The following is a 22,117-nucleotide window of genomic DNA, read 5'->3' on the forward strand; positions in this document are numbered from 1 at the left end:
TAAAGGTCAGCTTCCGAGATCTGTTCTTTTTGCACTCAGCTTGAGGATGCAGTATGAAAGACCTCAGGTCTGGTAGCATGAAGGGTTCTCTGCAGCAGGCTGACCTTCAGTCACAGCCTGGGTACCCTTTTTGGGCTATGTACTGCACTTGTCAGACAAGTACCAGCTAGAAAGCCTCACGCTGCCAAAAGATGTGATACAATGTGATTCATGTTCAAAGAGGGTCTAAATGCTGTAAATTTGTGTGAGGTGTAAAAAGTGCCTTGGTCTAGGTGTGGAATCGGAGATCCTGAGCCAGGTACTGAGGCATTCCCTGCGGAGCCTGGGGCCGTGCCTGCACCTTAGGATAAAAATTGTCAATGACCTGCAAGTTCTGCAGGGGGCTGCTTTAGATAGACACAGTCTTTGTACTTACCTGCTGAGGTATAACGCAGGTGCGAGCATGGAAGTGTGTCTGACACGTCCTGTGTGTGTGTAATGCTTGGCTTGCAATCTCGTCCTGGAGGTAAGTGCTAACACTTCCATCAAGGACTGAGAAGGACATACAGCAAATGGCAGGGGAGTCATGTGCTTCTTTCAGTTTTAAAATAACCTGGGAGACAAGAATTCACCCAGGAAACATAAGGAACAGATTGGGTGTCTTCCTGGTCTTCTGGTAGTGAAGGATTTGAGTGCTCCTGAGTCTGTAGGTTGCAGCCCTTACTGGGAGTTACAGTACAAAAAGCGATTTCAATTTCTTTAGCACAGCAAATGAAAAAATATTGTGAATTTAGATTGCTGTGGGAACTCCGCTGGGAAGGGTGACTTTCAGACTGTGTTAACTACTGTTTAATGTAAAATTCAAAACTGCACTGGAGTTGCTTGCTTACTGGGAGTTGCAATAAGTACCTGAGCCATTAATCTTAGTCTTCTATTTTTTTCTGAGTGAAAAAATCTTATTTTTTGAGGTGCGCCAGTTCGTTGTCAGCAGTGGGGTTGCAAATCTGACACCCCTTGAGCCCTGCGAGTTTTCTTCAGGGGAATGGAAATGGGAAATACAGGTTTTCATCAGTCCCAGCAGAGAACAGAATTCATCCCTTGCAGGTCATATTCTTGAGTGACAGCCCTGCTACCTGCAGTAGTGTTCCCAAACAGAGCTTGCACAAGTGCTAGTGGCTGCAGCTCCAGCCCAGCTTTTTCCTCAGTGAAGGAATTCATGAGTAAAGCTGCCTTCTTTGCAATAGTAAAATTAAACTGAGAGGAAAAATGTGATTCTGCTAGCCAGTATGTGATTTATATTCAGGGGATTCAGACAGCATCGTATCTAGTGTAACTACTAAAAGTTTGGTGGTGACTGATTCAAATTATAATATATATGTGTGAGTGTAAAGCGTATCCTTGCACTTTGAGGATAATTTAGAATTTTTTTCTCCAAACTGGGGATTTAAAATAATACAGACAGGAAACATTACATACAACTTATTCAAGCTATACTGCTTGAGCTTCGTCATAAAAATACTTTTATATTACAGGATATTGAAATGTGCAGTCTCAGTTCCTTGCAATATATAAATTTCTATAAAAAATTTATGCTAAATGAATCAAACTGTTGCACAAAGTTGTTATTGTAAATGAATTTATACAGCAATAGCTAAATACTCTTATCTATAAACACATAACAAAATTAGGGATAACAATTAATAGAAAAATACAAGGCATCCTTGCCATTCATATTCATGTTTAGTGTAATATATAGCCAGTCATAAGTTATTAAAAATACACAACAAAAGCCTGATGAATACAATCCCTTCTGTGCCACTCCATAACTACTAAGAATTTTACAATCAATAGCACAAAAAAAGAAGAGGGGAAAAAAAAGGAAAAAAAGAAACCCTAGATTGGTAGGAAAAGTGCTATTTTGTTTTCTGCTGTGTATCTTACTTGCAAAAAACAATTTTCTAAAGAATTCTTGAAGGACATTATTCTCTCCAGGTATCTGAAAGAACTCTGAAATATTTAATCATTTTAACCCCCTGCCTGTAGGCATAAAAATATCAATATGTTACTAGGCACGTAATCAAATTAAAGCCCCTTTTCAATAAGACTATTCTTTCTTCTTCAGATAATCTCACAATTTTTTGAAAATGTCTTTACTAATGTTAGAAATACGTTATTCTGTGAGCTAGTGAATCCCTCTTTTGTGTCTGTCTGCACTCTTCTTCCCTAACCATGTAACCTGATATAAACCAGTTGTGTTTCAAGGTTGGAGATGCCTTTGGATTTGAATTTGAAAGTTTTCATTCCCCAGTGTGTGGTCTAACTTAATCTCTTTGCCCAAGGTTCCTCTCCGTAACCATCTGGCCAATAACAACTTTTTAAAATAAAGACAGTACAAGGCAGTAGAGAGAGAAAATCTAGGCTATCAGATACGTTAGCAATATCACTATTGACTTAGTGGTGTAGGAAGCAGTAGTATTACTTAGGACCCAGATCCTCAAAAAGAAATACTGTGCTGTAAGTACTTCTCAAACCCTGTGCCAGAAGTCAACAACATAGATCCACAGAAATCTGTGGGTATAAGTTAAATGTCTTTTGGTGTAAACTTTGCCAACCAGATGGCACTATCATTCACCACAGCAAAATCTCAACTAGTAAAACAGACTGTTTAGCCACAATCTCTCATACCTCTTCTTAAGCTGCCTGGCAATAATGGATGTTGCACAACTGAAGCACTGAGAGTACTTCATACTATCAAGAGAACTCCTTGAAAAGACACAGAATCATAAGCTACAGAAGGCTTATAGAAGACAGGTAGTACTGTGTATTTAAAATTATATTATGTTTACCTTGTAAGAAGACATCTAGTAAGTGACAACAGAAATGTCAGAGCTGTATTGTTTCCTCTGCTGCTATGTGATAGCCTTAAGTGCACAATATGCTTAGCTTTAAACTTGGGCTACTATAAATGTATTGAAAGTAATAAGAGCTGTTGGCCAAATTCTGCTTCTCCCTATCAAGTACAATTTCTAACAAGCTCACACGAATCCTTTACTGACTACAGAAAGTAGCCCTTCTTCATCCCTTACACTACGACAGCATATGTAAGAATAAACCATCTGCACTTTAGAGGGACCATTTCGGTTTCATAAATCTTCAGTTTCAGAAAAGTAATATCCAACAGCAGATTTTTGCTTTATTGTTTAGAGTCCAAAAAATCTTTACAGATTCCTCGAATAATATCAGGAATCATCTGCTCCAGTCCAGTGAACTCCCTGGTGAAGAAAGTGTGAGAATCTCTTGGTTCAGAAGCCATGTCTTTCAGATCATCCAGAGGTGCCCAGGCAACGCCAACAGAGAAGACTGTTATTCCTACAATGCAACAGTACAGAAAAAAAATAAGTAAGACCATTTTGTCTATGGCTACAAGAAAAACAACAGCTTCTACAACCATGAATTAATTTGGATCAGAAATGAGTGTTTCTGCACCTGCAGGCTGTCAGAGATGATTAGATTTTGCCACCAAGTATCAGGAATTAAAGAGGTGTCTCAGTAAGAATCCTGGTGGAAATAGGGGATATCCTAAGAGTTAGCATGAGTTGTTTTGTAGTAGTAGATATGAACCCAGCAGTGACATAGTAAGTCTTGAAACACAAAAAACAGTGTTTAGAACAATTTTGAAAGTAAATCTGGATGGTTTGTGTACTCTGAGAGTTTTCAAGCATCAGAAGCCCAAGAGGCTTTTTGGTCAAAACTGCTTATTTCACTCGTAGATGATGATGGAGAACAGAAATAATGCCATTGGATGCCATCGCTAGTTGGAACTTCACTACATGGCTCTTTGGTTTTAATCTACTGATTTCTCTTGCTTAGGAAAGTAGACTGGCTGTATTTTTTTTTTTAAACAAAGTTGCCATGAGCGAGTCTACTTATGGCTACATACCTAGTTTCACATCACTGATGTTTCGTTGTAATGGAGAACAGTTCCTCAGAACCCACATTTGGCTAAATTTAAAACAATGATGATACTTGATTTGCTTGCTGGAGCTGTATGAATCAACTCCTGCTGCTTTTAATCATAAAATCATTTACCTGCTTTTTGTGCAGCAGCAGCAGGTCCTCTAACATCATCGTAAGACTGACCATCAGTCAAAATAACAAGGAAATTTTTGTTAGGCCCATCCTTCACTGGCCCAAATACGTTTCTGGTTGTGAAAGAAATGGCATCACCAGTCGCAGTGCCACCACTCATGTAGCGGATGTTCCGGATAGCGGAGAGGACCTTTTCTTTTGTGGTATAGTCTGTGAAGCCGAACTCAGTACGCTGATCATATGTGAACTGCACAGTGGCAATTTTGGAACCAATATCAGAGATCTCGAAAGCCTTCGCAACGTTGCTGATGAATTCAAGCACGAGGCGGAAGTTGCTGTCTCCAACACTGCTAGAGCCATCTACCAAGAAGGCTATGTTGACAGAGTTGTAGCATGTCTTGCTACACAACATTTGCTCATGTGAACACAGCTTTTGGACAAGAGGTTTCACATATTTGGTGGTACCAAACCAGCTGGGCATGTTGTAAGAGAAGAAGCCATTATTTCGACAGACAGCCTGTTTGAAAACAAAAGTCACAAGGTGAATATTGAAGCAGCAGTTCTGTGGATACCAAGCATACACCTATGTGATTTTCTTCCAAAGGCAGGTTTGAATTGGAGCCTTATGGTGTTTTTGGGGGTGTTCTTTTGTTTGTTTTTAAAGAAGTTCAGGACGAACACCTGTAGATTAGGTCAGTGAAAGCTCTAACTTATTTTATCAAATAATTAAATGAAGTATGCCTCCCTGCCTCCTCCAGAAATTTCAAATAATTTCATGTAATTAATGAGAATTGTAACAACTGGGTATTTCAATTAGGTTTTTTGAAAGGGAAGTAAGTCATGGCTACTGAATGTCCAAAGGATTGAAAGTTCTACATTTTTCCCTATCCACTGGAAGTTAGGTGTCTGTGTTTTCCCTTCTAATGCTGTAAGCACTTTTTTTGTTTAATCCGTAATGCATCATAAACACAGATACGCAGTTGAGTAGAAAATATAGTCCCAGGTCATTCAAAGTAAAATTTTTTTCCTCTGGCTTCCATAGTATACATGTAAAATGCAGGTAATTGAGAAGGGGATTCGATTTAAAATCAGCTCTCCGAGGTGGTAACTTATCTGGCTAAGATCAAAATGCAGAAAGGGAGGGCAGGCTTCGGTCACATAAGATCATGTCTTTCTGTGCCTGTAAGTACATGAGAGTTGGACCTGCCCCAGATCAGAAACAAGCTGTCTTGTGCATGCAAACAGCAGAGGAATAGTGCTTCATTAGGTTCATGTTCTGAGCTGTGAACTTTCTCCAGAAATTAGACACCTAAAACCTCCCTGTGAAAACCTACGTAATGAACTAGCACTTAGAAAGCTCTTGTGGGAGTAAGACCTGCGTTTGAATTCCTATGCTAACTCGTATGGAGCAAGATCCAAAGCTCTTCATCCAAGATAATCTTGCATGTGAACTTGTTAGGAAGTGTTTTTCGATCTTTCCTGTCTTTGTAGTGAAAGTAACTAAATAATCCTCCATAGAGCAGGTCCTGAAAGATATGCCTCCCTGTCTGCCATTTTAGGACTGAAGATATCACACCCGAGTTTAATTGTTTTGATGCATTTACCTATGCCTAAGGTAGGGGAATCCCCTTCTAGAAATCTTCATGTAATTACAAAGTCCAAGAGCTACAATTTGGCCAAGACTCTGAACTGGGAGAAGTGTGATAGCATTTTGATACCTTGGTGCAGCCTCATTAGCAAGAAAATAAGCCAGCAGAAGCATATAACTTAGTAAGAAGAAACTAAAAGGCTTACCCAAAATTTGCAGTCCTGGTATTTTGATAGTCTCAATAGTTTTGAGAGAATATATTTTATGAAATTTGTAAAAATAAGTTCATTAGGACTCTAGCATGAAGTAAATTCTCTAGAATCATACCCATGCATGAAAATTGAATAATGATATTCTCTTACTTTGTCAACAAAAGCAATGTCTTGTACCATTCCCAGCTCCTCCGTTGTAGGTTTTGCTACAGATACAATGAATACGTTGACTCCAAATTCTCTGGCCACTATACCAGCTTCTTCTATATCATCTGAGGGCCAGCCGTCTAGAAACACTACAATGATTTTGGGTATTCCTTTGCGTGCTCCATTTTCCAAAGAGAAGAATTTCTGAGCTGTGTGTTTCAAAGCTTTCCCTAGTTTTGAATGGCAAAAAAAAAAAAAAAGAAACAATACAATTACATTTTTGTACCAATTTCCTATATGAAATTGTCCTGGATTTTAGTTATGACTACAGAACGAATCCAGCGTAACAGTGAAATAGTGTCCCAGGATATTTCAGCACTCATGAAACTTGAGCAACCTATACCCTATTAAAAAACTGATAAAGCTGAGGGGAAAAAAAAACAACACACTGAAATGTTTTTCCCCCACAGGTTTTGTTTTATACTAGGAAGCAGATATATGAGCGTCTGCCAAATGAATTGGAAGGAAGAGGTTGAGAAGCTACTTATATTTAGCTTGTGAAATTCAACATATCTGGAGAGCTCAGTTTCCATAGTTGGCAAACATCCCTTCACAACCGCTTACTCTTTATTCACAGAGAACTCTAACTCCTAAATTAGCCATACAACAAGAAAGAAATGTTAAGCCTTTTAGATATGATTTTGTCTCAACTATCACTGTTACCAGTGAAAAACTGATTACTCTTTAAGCACAGGAAATGATACTGGAACTTGTACTCTAATAAGGCATACAATAAGTAACCCTGACTTCTGAAAATGAAATTGAAAATATGGCAATGTTCTAGTGGAAAAATGTTGAACCTAAGATAAACGTGGTATTTAAAACACTTTCTTACCTAACAGAATAATAAGTACTTCAGTATATATGTATACATAAATAAGTAAATACATATTGATATGTAAAGACGTAATTTCTATTTTCATTGACATATGAACTCACCTGTATTAGAATTGCCTCCTCTGAACCCTAATTCCTTTATGGCAAACAAAACCTCTTTTGCAGAAGTGAAGTTTTTCAGATAGAATTCAATTTTTGGATGTTCACTGTGGAAAAATAAAACATTAATAAACTACGTAGTTGACTTTTCATATCACTGTGGCATTAGCAAGCTAAATTAGCATTTGAATCATTTTGTTCTTGCTCAAATATACTCTTCTCTCCATTTTAATTACTAAAATAGAAGTATGCTCCTCACTTAATAATTCTCACAATCCTTACTTAGCATAAGGAATCATGTACCTGGGTGGATAAATTAAGAACAGGATGATTCTTAAGCTTATTAAGCAGCTGAAAATACTAGTTTTAAAATATATCCAGAAGTAAATTTTGAACGTGTCAGAAGTTAAACTAAATGCATTGGTATAATTGAAAATTACACAAGTATCACAAAGGCAGATGGTCAAATTTGTCATGTCTTCTCACATGAACACATCAACATAGCACAGAGAAAACAGTGCTGCAAGCTGGAGTTTTTCCTCTTGCTATTCATTTGCCATTACTGAGCAAACGCTGTTCTGCAAAATACAGTGTTACATTACTTGATTTCTCTTATTAATCACTCAGTTATATTTTGTGTACATCTGTTATTACCTGGCTTGTACGACTCCAATGTGAGGCCCTTCTGTTCCAATTCCCAACATCACTGCTACTTTTCCAACAAAGTTTTTCTGCAGATTAAATCTACGTTGGCCAATGTTGTAACTTCCGTCAACGAGAAATGCAATATCAGCTTTACAGTCTGTGAGCATCCAAAATAATTAGACTAACTTAGCACCAAGTGAATGTTATGATTTTGCTTTTCAAAAGCTAAACCTGTAGGTTCCTACCTTTGTTCCCAGCCTTTTTGTCAAGGGGCTTCTTAGGTCTTTTGCCTTCAATGAAGAAAACAGCACGGATCATTTAAGAACATTAAGACAAAATCGAAGAAGCTTAGTCTAAGAATTACATTGCAATCTATCCTCAGTAAAAATTGGCATGGGACTGCATCACCCTTCCATCAGTGTAATAATTAAAGTTTCACTACTATTGCTTTGCTCCTTGGAGAATATTCTTTTTCAAATGAAACTGTTTAACCTTCCTTTCTTGCACCTGTCAAGCTGAATATCAAAACGTGTACAGGAAGACATACAGAAATTGCTGTAGCTCAGCATCCCAAGTGCTGCCACTTCTCTTTCTCAGTTAGCAATCTGCTGTTCAATTTTAATGTTTTGGAAGCAAGCTGGGACTTAAACAATGAAGCAAATGTTCTGTTTGCAAACATGATCCAAGTCCAATATGTATATACCACTAGCCTTCATAAAAACTGATCTAGCCTTTTACTGGCAGCATGTTCTGCGGAGAAATCCACACAACATCTAAATTTCTGTTAAGTAAGTCCTGACAACCCTTAGCTGTTAAGTAGTTCTGTAAGAAGGAATGCATAATGTCTTCTCTGTCACTTAATTGGAATGAATATCCTATGAGCTCACAAACTCTTTCCTCCTGTTACGTTATCTACTAGTTTTCCAAATTTAAGTGTTCCTTCATTTACATGAACACTGCTGAAATCAGAATCAATCTCACTGATTACAAATGATTCTTCCTTTCGCTGATGCAAGACATGTCAAGGCAGATATTGTACCTATGTTTTCTTTAAAAAATAAATTCCATGAAACAAGACATGTTGGAGAGAGCTTGTACCTGTAGAAGGACGTGCCGTTGATACTGATCGTCCCACTGCTTCAAGTGCTACATTCTTGGTAGCTGCCAAAATATTGGAAGAATGAATTTATATCATGGAATCGTTATATCACTATTTCAATGTATTTAGAAGAAGTTATGAGTGCTTGAAGAATACTGGGTTTGCAGTAGTCTTTCTAGACTATTTCCAATAATTTTTCTGCATAATCTACGTGGACTAGCCTAGCTGGAACCGTATTATTTTAAGAAAAGCGTGGAAACGTGAAGATAAAATGAGTTAGAAGTAAAAACTTTGATTACATTTCATATACCAGTCACATTTGTTTCTATATACAGGTGCACTGAGGAAGTTTCCTAAATCTATGTTAATATTTGAAATACAGTTTGCGAAGTAGTAAGTTTTTAGACACCTACGAGTCACTGAGAAAGACGAAGCCCATCTAGTGAGCACCTGAGACTGGATCCCGTTGGCATTTACAGCAGGGTAGTTTTCCTGTCCTGGGAGAGTCTGTACCTTTACAGGTCCTCCTGCATTGGTGATCACCCCTCTGAGACACAAAAAAAAGTTGTTATGAATCAGACATATTAGTCACAAGAAAATGCAATAAAATTATGCCATCATTAGTATATTGGACACTAGCCTTCTGAAAATGGTACCATATAGGCAGAAGGTTGCATTCAGGCAAAAATAAACTATAAGATACTGAAAAGGTTAAGAGAAAATATTCCACAGAGCATCACTCAGACATTTTATTAGGAAGCACAGACAATTATCAGGAAATTCAAAAATTCTAATTGCTCAAACTGAAGCAGAAGAACGGTAAAGGTAAGAGCTACAGGAAAATGTATTTGAGTTCATTATGATTCATGAATATTTGTGGCCAAACCAAAATTTGTTACACCTGACTGCAAAGTGACCAAAGCTAAGAAAACTAGAAGAAAAATGCTGCTTGTAGTAGTAACTTGTATGTAGGATATTGTGTTACGCAACCACACAGACTACAGTCAGAAATGGCAGGCATTGCTGACAGCAGCCATCCGATTACTGATAAATGTAGGAACAGAGCGTAAAGTATCTTATTCTTCTCATTCACCTGGAGCAAAAATTAAGTGTGAAATCTGAAATAAATAGAATTCAAGTTAATAACTCAATCCATGTAAGATTCCTGATTGTTTTCCATCTAGACTCGCAAATGGTATATCAACAGCAGATGCTGTTCAGCTCTGTGATTTTCACAAATTGCAACTTCAGAATACTTCAGAAATAGTTAACAAATCACAGCTATTTCCATTTGTTTAAGCATACCACTTAAATACAGTTTTAATAGGTTATTAAAAAAAATACCAAGAAGCTTACTGATTAAAAGTATCTTACAAAGTCATATTCGGTATCATAAGACTATTGTACTCCTTAATGCCATATAAAAGTCAGTTCAGAAATGTAGAAGTGACAAGAAAACTTGTAGCAAAATCTATGGACGACGTTTTCCAAAAAGAAGAGATTTGAGGCTGAAACCTTCTTAGAGAAGGCTGCTAGCATTTTTCTCTTGTTGATTTTCATCTCAGGACTCAGTGAGCAGGTTCTGAGATTGCCTGCCAGATCTGCCTGTCACGTGGGACAAACGAGGATACAGCTAATTGGAAAATCTTGCTGATGCTTACGTGCTGAGCCTGTTAGCACTATCAGGACATAGAGGATTATGTGAATACCCAACGGGATGTTAGATTTACACATTTAGGAAACTTCAGGGTTAAAAGCTGCCCAGGGAGAGAACTTCCATTGATTGTTTTTGCAGGCAGAGGGGTTGTTGTGATAGTCACAGGCATCAGAATTCTTTTTTAGATTTCTTTTTATGTGCTGAAAGAATGGATATTATTTTTTAGGAGCCAAAATTCAATGTTGAGCTTCTTTAAATGGAAGGAAAAGCTTAATGGTCCATGGTATTTGGGCAGGTACAGTAGCATGGGAAACAAACAACCTTTTCAAGATAATTGAAACACAGCAATGTGTGCCTTTGTGTTTATTTTTCTTATCTGTTTGTCTTCCTGCTTGAAGAGAGTCCCAGCCTCATCTGATTTAAAACATCATGAAAGTAGAATAATCAAGGCTGGAGTTTAGAAAATCTTGCACAGTTATGGTAATTTGAGCTCTGGGCATCTGTGGCAGTTTCCACATAAGTCTCCTTGTGGACTACTTAAAATGCATTCCTGATTCACAGACGTGATTTGCATTTCTAAAGGGAACTATGGTTATATATATATGTATTTAATTCTTGTACCTTTAAAGATTATGGTAGTTTCAAAATACAGAGATACTTTATCTAAGAATACTGTATACAGTGTATAGACAAAGAAACTTCAGTAAAGTTGCCCTGAATGCTAGTTTAAAATCAGATGATTATGTTGGCAAATTTAAACAGCACCTCACATTTATCCTAATAGAGAGTGAAGAGAAATAGATATGAACAGAGATGTGCTACTCTAAGGAAAAGCCCCAAACCCAAGGGCAGCAGTGCTGCAAGTAGACTGTTGAAAGAAATACATACTGAGCAGACTTGGTCTTACAGTCCAGAAGCACGATGTTTGTTGCAGAGTATGTTTTTTGCTAATAATTACATTTATCAAATGTATCTATGGGTGGCCAATCTGCTCTTTTTTTTTTTTTCCCCACCAGAAGGGAGAAAAGAGAAAGAGCAAGGTCTCCCGTGCTGCCTGAGAGCAGAATTTTGACCTGAAGTTCCCATTACCGTTGCTGAGTGCTGGCTACGATAGCAGCTGGCATTTCCTACAGGATCCCTGGATGAAAGCGGTTACCTTCAGGGGGATAAAAACAGACAAGCCAGCCAAATTCTCATCTTTCCTTTCTATTACCAGTAGATGTATCAACCTCTTTCCACATCATTCACCTTTCTCCACGGCTCAAGAAGCATCCTCCCCTTCTCTAAACGGCAGGCTCCTGCTGCCTGCCACCAGTTCAGTGCTTTGGAGCCGTTCTGGGTTTCGTGCCAGCATCTTCTGGCCCTCTAGGTTCTGCTTCTTCTGTCTCCTCTGCACTTCTATTGCTTTTGGCAAGAAACAAGGCACAGCAGCAGAAGCAGCCAATATATCAAAGTTTCCCAGGGGGCCTACTGCTGCTGCTCAGAAGCCCATCCCCTCTGGCTGACAAGGTTTTTGTCAATAGCCTTGTAGTGAACACTGCGGCAGCTCAGTGGCCAGTCTTTGTGGTTAGTTTGTGGCCAACTTGGTAACACCATGACTTGCTTTTGTTCACTTGAATTCTGGGGACCTGATGTTTCATTACAAGCGTTCCCACCCTGTGACTAGTTATGAAGGTTCTAAAAAAATTTGCATGCCTATTGAGCATCTAATGACTGCAACATAGGGTTAGGTCTCCATTTAGTGGAATTGGCACTAGAACAGAACTGCACAAGCTGAGAACCTAGTCCTTAATTTGCCCTTCTGATTATTAATTCAATTAATCACTCAGTGGTAGATTTAACTCAGTTCTTTATGCCTACGTAGCGTCAGCCTGGTAGGAGGTTCTCCATTCTTCCCTGACAAATAAAACTTATATTCTTCTGCCCAGACAAAGAAAAATACTAAACAAACATTCTGTTTCCTGAGAATAATTGCACATAAAATAAGGACAGAAAAAGATAAAAAGCCAAATATAACAAACTAAAGCAGGCAGAAAGCTTATTCATCTGGAGTAGTAACTGAATTCTGCTCAATTCTTTAAAATGCACTATGTACTGTTATTACTGCAAGAAAAAAATCACATCACCGTAATGGAACTACTCGGAGGAATAAGCATTATTTGGTGTATGTAGAAGTTTAGGAATCAGGCTTCAATTAGGACCCAACACATACAAACTGGAGTTTTTACACCAAAATAACAGACTAGAAGATAGTTTTTAAATTTCAAAAATACTCTGATAGCAGAGTTCAGCATCGTAACTGTATTTTGAAAGAGTTTCTTCCTGTTGCTTGGGAGTAAGAAGAGAGTATAACTATGCCCCCATTTCTTTTAAATGCTTTGTTCCATGGAAGCTTTTAAGAACAGTTTCAGCCTTTCTGCATGGGTAACAGTAGTCTTATCTGGAATGCACAAATAGAGTAAGACTGATTTTTTTTTTTTTAAACTGTAGTTTATGCATAAGTTAATATAAATGTACCTAGAAACTAAAGACTAGTTTCAAGAAGTTTGGTGATGTTTGAGGAGATTCTGGATAACTTATGTTGTCATCCACAAATGCCAATTAAATCTCATTCATAGAATTAATCATTTTTTAAAAAATCTCAAATGTAGTAAGTATGATACCTCAATATATTTACTTTGGTTTCAGTAGAGACTCTTGACAAAAATAATTTGGATTGTGTGCATGACTAAGTCTTACTTTTAAATATAGTTGTAATATTTAATTACAGAAATCTAGGAAGTTTGGAAAAATGTGCAGGATAATCTAGTTTGTACTTTCAGTTCAAATTAGGATGACAGTTTTGTAGCTCTTCTAGACAGATGGCTATCTTCTTAGAAACTGCACTGTTCAGTCCAATTCCTTCAATACCCCAGGCCATCTACTCTGTCCTTATTGCTAGACTTTTTCCTCAAGTCTAATCTAAATTACTATTGCTAAAGTGTCAGTCCACTCCAGAGTTAGAACATGCAGTTTTGAATCATTCTGCGATGAGTTCTAAATGAACAAGTAAATTTTTTACAGCCAGTTAACAGATGAAGCTAAGAATTCTCCTCTAATAGCCAAAAAGCTTTTTCAAAGTATTAACATCAGTCTGACAGGAATCATTCTACCTTCCACAGGCACCTGAAATAGATCACATCATCTCTAGCTGCCTTGTCTAGTGTTCCATTATTTAAAATTGATTCAAAAAAGAATTTACCTTTCAAATAAGTAATTCTTCATTTTAAAAAAGTCAGATAACCTCAGTAAGATTTCTGCCAGCCTGTTTTCTTTCACCTGGGGAATTACTACTATTCTGTTGACATCTATTTAACATGGGTTATCCGGTTACATTTCCTAGCCTTCAGTTTTCTGTTTGATATGGGAATGAGTTTGGCTAGCTGTTGGTCTAATTAAGAGACCAATGATCTAATTATGAGTCATCAAGTTTGATGCCCATCAAGGAAGTGTCAGAGAAGAAATACTGTGACAAAAAACATAATTCTGATTACAATTAATAATCTTTACAGATCACATTCACCTAGATCATGGATAGGTCTGTTTGCATAGGAGCTTAAACTGACTTCAGCCGTTTCAGGAAAGATCTCATAAATTAAAGTAAAAAAAAGCAAGTCTGCTTTTATTCTCCCATTAATTACTGTTTACACTGCATCCTTGTATGTCTACCAGTGACACTTGAGTTGTCTTACAGTGAAAGCCTGTCTGCTACGTCACTAGTTTTGTTGTTTTCAGGAATATTTCAGCACAACTCAGGTAACTTGCAGACCACCCAGCCATTCTTTTCTGTTGTGCTCTGTTCTAATGGCATTCCTATTATGTCAGCATGGTTTTGGAAGTCCAGAGAAGTCTTTATTATGATGTCATCAAAAGGTTCAAATATAAAAGTGCAGCAAGACTATATAAACTTGCTTAACACATGGATTAACAGTTGACTGTCTGCCTTACCTGTGTATGGCAGCTCCACAGACACTGGAAAGGGAGGCATAAACTCCATCTCCAAAGACATAGAATTGCCACAGAGGACAGTTTGCTGGGCAAAGGACTTCTTCTGTCTCCTTTCTAAGGTCAAGTCCTCTTGTAAAGCATGTGATAGCAGTAGAAACTACAGGGAAAAAAAAGAAAAACCTGTGACCTGAAAATCTTATTTTTTATTTAAATAAAACAACCACCTTCTCTACCGTATCCAAATCTAAATGTTTGGATTTGGAATTAAGTACAGCATTTCATCTTGTGCTCTAGTATGTCTGTAAGGATCTCTGGCACTTAGGATTATGCAGCTATGACAAGGAAGAACACGTATTACGAGAGAGGCAGGGTGGAAAAGCATTTAAAAAAAGCAAACAGCATTGAATGTTAGAATAATATCCAGGAAATACTACAGCGGAAAAGAATGGCAGTGGTTCACAACATGTGCAGGTTTACCACAGACGTAAAGGCAAGGGGAAGACCATAGAGGTGGAACACAAGAGTGGGTGGCACTCGCTGAGACTGAAACTGAATGCCTCGGACGTCCCCACAGTGCTCTCCAGCTGTGGGGCATCCGGGAGTCATTTGGGAAGCTCGGTCCAGGGATATTCATGAAGCAGGCTGACATAGCATCTATCTCCTTAGCTTCTGCAACAAATCCTGCTGGTCAGTGTTTAAAAAAAAAAAAAAAAAAAGCATCCGTCTCCCTGCTCCAGTAATACAAGTAGCATCTAGAGCATTCACATCAGTTCACTGCAACAGAGATCACATCATGACCCTTGTGCCAAGAACAGTCAGATTCACCCACAGAGATGGAATTTGTTTGTGCTAGGCACATGCTTTTCTCACAAAGAACTCCACCTTTTCTTCTTTAAAGTTGCTCCCCAGATAGTCATCTCTGAGCCCTTACTGTGCTTGCATGTGCACGCACCTACATACGCAGATTTACACCAGTGTACAATTCTGCCTGGCAAATTGAAGCTTTTCCTTTTGCAAATTTAGACATCATTATCTTGGATGCCTAACTACCATCCTACCTCTGCACAGCACAGCCAATTCAGCCAGTCTGGTAGCACAGCAGGTTAGGGTTTTAGCTTTGATCAACGTTAATTCAGCATCATAAGTTCAACCCATAACTGACTGGGTATTTATTCTGAAATTCCTAAGAGTAAACGTTGTCATCACTGAGCACTAGCAGGTGCAAGAACCTTTTCTATATGCACTCAGAAAATTACTTTTTCCACATTATTAAGAGGAGAGCTGACAGTCTGGCTAATGAATCCATGCATACACCACAACAAGAGTATGATTATGGGGATTAGTGATTGGTCTCTTGCCTGCTTCCCTGCCCACTCTTTTGACTCTTACCCTAGGGTGTTTACTGACCCTAACATAAGCTGCTGTTATTTGAAAGAATGATTTTGGAGCATATGCTGTTCCTAATCAGCAGATGGAAGAGAGCATGCCGCCTTGGTGCCTCCTGCTAATCCCACTGACTTTAGAGCTGAAAAGCAGAACATCTACAGCTGGAGGTGCACAGTGAAGTGTGTTCACACTTGCTGCATAGATCTAGGAATATTTAGAGAACATACATGTAGTTTTGCATTTAAATATACCTAATCCTCATTAATGCTATACTGCATTTATAGTAAGCTACCTAATCATATCTTCCTGAAAAATCTTTGCTGCTATCTGTCAGCACATACATGTTAGTTAAATGCACTAAATGTATCTACATAGTCTGGGTGAAGAAGAGAAAAAGCAGGGAATACTTCTACTTTTTCCCTGCCTTCAAAATCACTGTAAAGTGATTTAGTCTGATTCTCAGATATCCTAAAAATAAGTTTTACTCACATCCTCTTATCCTCCACATGCTAGTCTTATACATTTCCCTTAAAAACAAAAGCCTGAAAAACAAGCAGAATCACCATGCTTATACCTAAAAGCTCATTATTCTCATTGTTAAAAGCATTGTTATTGGTGTTATGCTGAAAGTCAATTTGCTTTGCATTTGAGTGCCCTGATCACTTCAGGGAACTCCTACAAATTTGTTAGCTGATTACTGGGCAGTAATCAAACATCCACCAAGTGGCAACTAGTGAGACCAACCAGCAGCTAGAAGGCTGGACATCCGTGGAGGAATCCTTGCAACGAGCAGTAACAGTAATCTGTTCACATAGTACTACCTGTGCCATGTACCCTGGAACATTTTCCTAGCTTCCAGAAGTGCAAGACACCACAGGGAATTTGTAATACCTGCCACTTCTAATTAGTCAGCCTGACTGAATTCCTTGTCAGGCTGTACATACGAATACAATCAGATGTGTAATTAACACGCTCCTTATCACTTGGAGATCTGCATTTCTCTCACTAGCAGGCACTTGCTAAATACAGTCATGTGTCAGACTAACATTGTACGTTTTTGATACCACTTAAGATGGGGAGGGGATGTGGGGGGTGGAATCTGGCTATGTTTTCCCTAGCCATGAAAGCACAGACGCTCACTGTAGCCCAGCCATGGGATTTTTATGTACTAAAGACTCACAATCCTCATCTACACCATGGGGGAGGCTCCAGAGCAAAAAGCAAGTTGCTGCTGTGTGAACAGCTGACATACTGTAGCTAGGGGCTTTAACAGGTCGTACCTCAGCTATATCAGCAAAGGGGGGAAGGGGAGGTGTCAACTTGTAACACACACTGAAGTACTCATGCTGTTAGTTAAAGAGCAGTAGTTTCATTTTGTTTTGCTATGCAGATACAGTTTCCTATAAGCTATAATTCTGAGACTAACATTAGGAATGTCAGCAGCAGAGTGAAAATAAGAAGTACTGGGTAACAAGTTAAAACTAGTGGTACCAACTTTGCAGTGGATTTTGTTCTTTTCTGTTAATAAATACCATAAAACCACAAGCAATCCAATGTGAACTTGAGAGTATATTAACCATGCATGAATACCAGATCATATAGAATAATTCTTTGCCAGATTACATACTAATAATTCTCTAATAATAATAACTAATAATTTCATGTGATAGTACTATTAAAATGTAAGAGTGGTTGTTTTTGTTAACATATCCAAATCTGGGAGGTATTTCGTCTGTGCAGAATCAAATAGCTAGCTATAAAGTGTTTTAAGTTGCAGTTATTTCATAATCACTGTAATTTAAGAACACAAAAACAGTAACACTTGAAATGCTTCTCTAGATACTTATCTAGCTCAATAATCAATACCATTAGAAGTTAAAAATCTAAATCCATGTATTTTTAGAAGAAGGAATGATAAGCTTGCAATTTACAGGAAAGGAGTCGGTCCTAGACTCCTAACCAGTCTAGACTCTGATGGAAAGTAGAGACCTCTGAACACATGAGCCTAAGATTAGTCCTTCAGAACTGCAATAAAGTGACCGTAATCCCACTATGACCAGACACACACTCTCTTTAAGCCTCACAGAAACACACCACATTAGGGTACACTGTAAAAACAAAATACAAAAAAAAAAAAAAAGAAACTGCATTTCTTCCTGATTTAAGCCATATTTAAAGGTAGGGATCAATGTCTTCCTTCACTGTTGACCTAAAAAAGAAAAAAAAAAGTGAAGGCTCACTTCTGTCCTGAAACTTCTATCCAACAACCATGCTTTCAGTCATTCCATCAGTTTCCATCTTTTTGCTGCTATATCCCACATACTGATTTGCTCTGAATAACTGTTTCTCATGCCCACCTATAATGAGTCTTCAGTTCATTTTTGACAAGAGTCACTAACTTAAGACACTAGGAAAATAAAAACTATAAACAAAATTTGAGCTTTTCTAACCTTGATATTTTCATGCATTGCTTTGGAAAAGCAGAATTTATGTAAGGAAGTATATAAATGTCTGTGTACGTTATTAAAAAAGGGCAGGGATTCCTAGAGCAAAATAGCTTTATGGGTCATAAAATGGGGTTTACTTTTTTCTTCAGTATGATTTTTGTAGTACTTATTTATTTTAAAACAAGAAAAATTTGAGTCCTTTGTTTTCATCTTGAGGCTTCAAACAAACTTTATATATATAGTTTTATGCAAGGAATATTCTTACAAGTATCATCTATACCAGAAGAAAACCATATTGATAGAAATAGACCTACTTATATTTTGGAAAGCATGTTCACAGACTGCACACTAATTCATGTAATGATAAGTACATATCCTGACATGAACAAGAGCAGTGGAATTTCTAAGGAAGCGTAAGGGCTATGTTACTTATTTCAGCCTGAGATTTGCACCTTCTGATCAACTTCTGTTCGCTTACTATCTGTCATATGCCAGTGTTTACCCACCCATATGGTCAGTCTTGGGTATAGTAACCAGAGTTGTTGAACTTAGGTATTTCAGGGGGAGCGCAAGGAGAGATAAGACCGCCCTGAGCAGTTACCAGCCTAAATACAGTAGATATTCAAGGAAACTGATACTCTTTTCATTACTTCAGACACCAGAATTTAAGTGTTTTTGTTTGTTTTTTAAAGTTTCTGCAAGCTTCTAGCTCAATAACCAAATTGTGCTGAATTTAGGCTCAGGATAATGGTGAGAGGCAGTATCTTACATTAACTGTTCACACTGTGTGTGCAAACGTGCTGGTACTTTTAGTAATAATACAAAAGCAAAAATTACATTTGCCAACATTCCCTTAACATAACTTAAGTTAGTTCCAGATACCTTCCGGTTATGGAGGCTTCTTCTCCAGCCCTCGCAGCAGGGATTATTAAAAAAAACCTTTTCAGGTGCTTCCTGACAGGCCGCTCACACTAAACGTGTAATGCGCCTGTGAAATAAGACAAGGAATTGAGGTTGCAGTAGGTTTCCCATTGTTGTTTTGTTTATTTCTGGTGGGTTTTTAAGTCACGGCCGTCCTGTGATACACAGGGTGGCACAGAGCGATTTTCTAAACCTTTGGCTGAAGACACCCCGGGCAGCCGATCCTGGCCCCCCCCGGCCCCCCGCGCGGTGCCGGCCGGCACAGGGACTCACCTCAGCGCCCGCCGCGGGCTCCGCCGGGCCGCTCCGGTCCCTCGGTGGCGCTCCTCGAGCCGCTTCCTACGGCCCCCTACGGCCCCCTGGGTGGCTCCGGCTCCGGGGCAGCCCGTCTCACAGCCGCTCACGCAGCCCGGCCGGCCGCCCTGAAAACCCCGCACCGGCGCCGCGGCCAGCGGCAGGTGCTGCCGGGCGGGCCCGGCTCCACCACACGCACCGACACACCCGCACGCACACCCCTCGCCATCGTCCCCCCCCGGCCCCTTCGCCTGGCTCCGAGCCCTGCCCGCAGCGCCGTGCCCCGCCGGCGCGTCCCGAGCAGCCCGGGAGGGGAGGAAGAGGAGGAGGAGGATGGCGGCACACTCACCCGAGCCGTCGCTCCCGCGCACGGGGCCGCAGAGCAGGAAGGCGCCTGCGAACAGACAGACAGACGGACGGCGGGTCGGGGCGAGTCGGGTCGGAGCACGGCTCCGCGCCTGCCCCGCCGGCCGCGGTACGCACCGAGGAGAAGGGCGGCGAGCGGCATGGCGGCGGGAGGGGACGGAGTGGGATGGGATGGGACGGGACGTGAGGTGAGGGGAGAGGAGCCCGCACCGACACCGCCAGAGCCGCCCCGCGCCGGCTTTAAACCCTGAGCCGGGCGCACGGGCACCGGGGCGGGACTGGGCGGCCGGGCTGGGATGGGAGGGCTCGGCTGGGCGGCTGGGCAGGGCCGCGTAGGTGCCGCCGTGCCGCCCCCGCCGCCTCCCGCCTCACCGCCTCAGGCCGGGCACCGCGTCCTCGGGCGCTGCGAGGCAGGCAGGTGGGAAGCCGAGGCAGTGCCCCAGCTGCCAGTGGCGTGGCGGGTCTGCAGGTTTAGCTTGGATTTAAACGTGTTTGTTTCCATTAAAAACGGCCACACCATAAATAAAGATGCTTCAGAGTCTGCTTCGACTTAGTTCAGTGCATGTGTGCGTGGTGTGAAGTATTGACTGGTGTGAGTGTGCAACGGTTGGGTTACTAATGAATGGATCGGAAAGAGTCTCTTCCAACAAAATTCTTAAAATTGTGTCCTTCGCTGGCTGCCAGCATTCACTGTTCAACCTCTGCTGGGACAGCTGCTCCTAGAAGTAGCCTTCAAACACAAATAGGCTTTCAGAACCTGTAGAAAAAGGCTTCTTGTTGGGGGGCCGGGGCAGAGCAAGAACCGCAGGTGCTGGAGCCTGGTCAGGGTGTGAGCAGGCTCAGCCGCAGCCCACCCGGGGCTGCACATCGTGCAACGTTTGTGTGTGTACTGCAGAGCAGGTACGTGACAGCTGTCCTGCACGTACATGGGAAGCGTCACCGGGAAAGTTGTAAAACAAAAATAAAAATCGCATTTTATTTCAAATGAAGTGCAGAAGCTGTAAGAACCCAATCTCTCCCCACCTCCCCCAGCTTTGATGTCCCAGGAACACATTTTTGTGCTGCCCACGCGGAATAAAGGTGGCGATGCTTCACTTAGGACCTGCTCTTCCCCTATGGGAGTATCAATTGCAAAACCATTCAAGGCACTTGGTGCAGGTGTCAGGAACTTCTGCTGGCGTTTCTCTGCTTCTCCGGCTCCTGGGAGCTTGTCAAGGAACTGCTGGCTTCTAGCCGGCTCTGTCCTCAACAAGAGGCTCACCCGAGGGCGTTGATCACCTCTGGTCTTCGGTGGTGAATTAAAGAGCTGCCAAAGGCTGCTAAAACACTGTCCTCAGGCATGAGAGTCCACCTCTCCCTGAGGTGCTCGCTACAGGCCCAGCTGCACTTGGCGCAGCTCTGCAATGGTTCACCCATTCTGGTGCTGGCCTCGGTTCACATTTTGCAGGTTTCTCAGAGGTGTGGTAGCTAAGAGAGGGGGGGAGTTTGTTGGTTTTTGTTTTTTTTTTTTTTTTAAGAAAATGTTCTGGGAAGCCAGTGTCTTATAGACGATGCTTGTTGTATGGTTAACACTGACAGCAAGTCTTCCCCATTGCCTTGAAACCAGTGGTGGCAAATCGATGACCACCCCGCTCTCTTTCCAATGCCTTCTGTCCCTCGGCCCCCTTCCTCCTCTCAGCTCAGGGAGGGAAGGGGGCTTGAATCCTCCCTATCTGGACTTCATGAAGTCGGCAGAAAACTGGAGCTTGAGCCCGGCCCTGGGGGGTCAGCAGGCATTAACTTCTCTTGGACTGCCACGTCTTATCTGGGGCAAGAGTGCGGGGGGACTGTGCTCACACAGGCTAATGTTTCACCACAGTTTCATGATCCGGTGAGATTTCCCTGGAATGTAGTCCTCTGGAGGCTGAGGGGAAAGCAGGAGAAACGGAGAGGCATCCCGTTTATTCCGGGAAATACGGGAAATGCCTGCACTGAGAGACACTGGCTGTCCTTCCCGTACGGCACCACAGAAACCCCTCTGTCCTTTGTGTAAAGAAAGGCTTTGTGCAAAGATCAAACAGGACAGAAGAAGGTACTAATTAAACTTTCAGCCCTACATACTACTTGGCCTTGCAGTTCACTCACTGGGAAAATACATTCACCCACCCTCATTGCAATCCTCCTTCCCCTCCTCTTGACATTTTTCTTTTTGCTGGTTCCCTTCATCTTCTGAGGTTTTGCATTTCTCTTTTGTCCCTGTGTTCCTTTAAGACCTACGATGCTTTTCTATAAACTTTCTTCCCAAAGTCTACTTAGTTCACCCTG

The 22,117-nt window shown here is 40.7% G+C and overlaps 1 protein-coding gene and 1 long non-coding RNA gene across 2 annotated transcripts; both read right to left on the reverse strand.

The window, feature by feature from the left end:
• Positions 1-1,588: 1,588 nt before the first annotated feature.
• COCH (cochlin) lies at positions 1,589-20,127 on the reverse strand. Its single transcript, XM_083837144.1, has 11 exons — positions 19,931-20,127; positions 19,797-19,841; positions 14,400-14,556; positions 9,169-9,302; positions 8,755-8,817; positions 7,902-7,946; positions 7,666-7,813; positions 7,015-7,118; positions 6,019-6,245; positions 4,069-4,585; positions 1,589-3,348 (listed from the first exon to the last, which is right to left on the reverse strand). Exons 1-11 carry the CDS (start codon positions 19,953-19,955, stop codon positions 3,173-3,175), a joined length of 1,641 nt encoding a protein of 546 aa, XP_083693270.1. The 5' UTR covers positions 19,956-20,127; the 3' UTR covers positions 1,589-3,172.
• On the reverse strand, positions 14,566-19,777 carry LOC310899979. Its single transcript, XR_014584747.1, has 3 exons — positions 19,427-19,777; positions 19,115-19,220; positions 14,566-17,994 (listed from the first exon to the last, which is right to left on the reverse strand). It is a non-coding gene; the product is annotated as an uncharacterized lncRNA (long non-coding RNA).
• Positions 20,128-22,117: the final 1,990 nt, after the last annotated feature.

The sequence above is a fragment of the Anser anser genome (genome assembly GCF_964211835.1).
Source record: "Anser anser genome assembly, chromosome: 5".
NCBI lineage: Eukaryota > Metazoa > Chordata > Aves > Anseriformes > Anatidae > Anser > Anser anser.

Coding starts and splice junctions, on each gene's coding strand:
- COCH (XM_083837144.1), bottom strand. CDS start 19,955: ATGCCGCTCGCCGCCCTTCTCCTCG. Junction 9,303..14,399: donor TGTGGAGCTGCCATACACAG/GTAAGGCAGACA, acceptor TTTGTGTCTCAG/AGGGGTGATCACCAATGCAG. Junction 7,119..7,665: donor ATTGGAGTCGTACAAGCCAG/GTAATAACAGAT, acceptor ATTTTTCCACAG/TGAACATCCAAAAATTGAAT.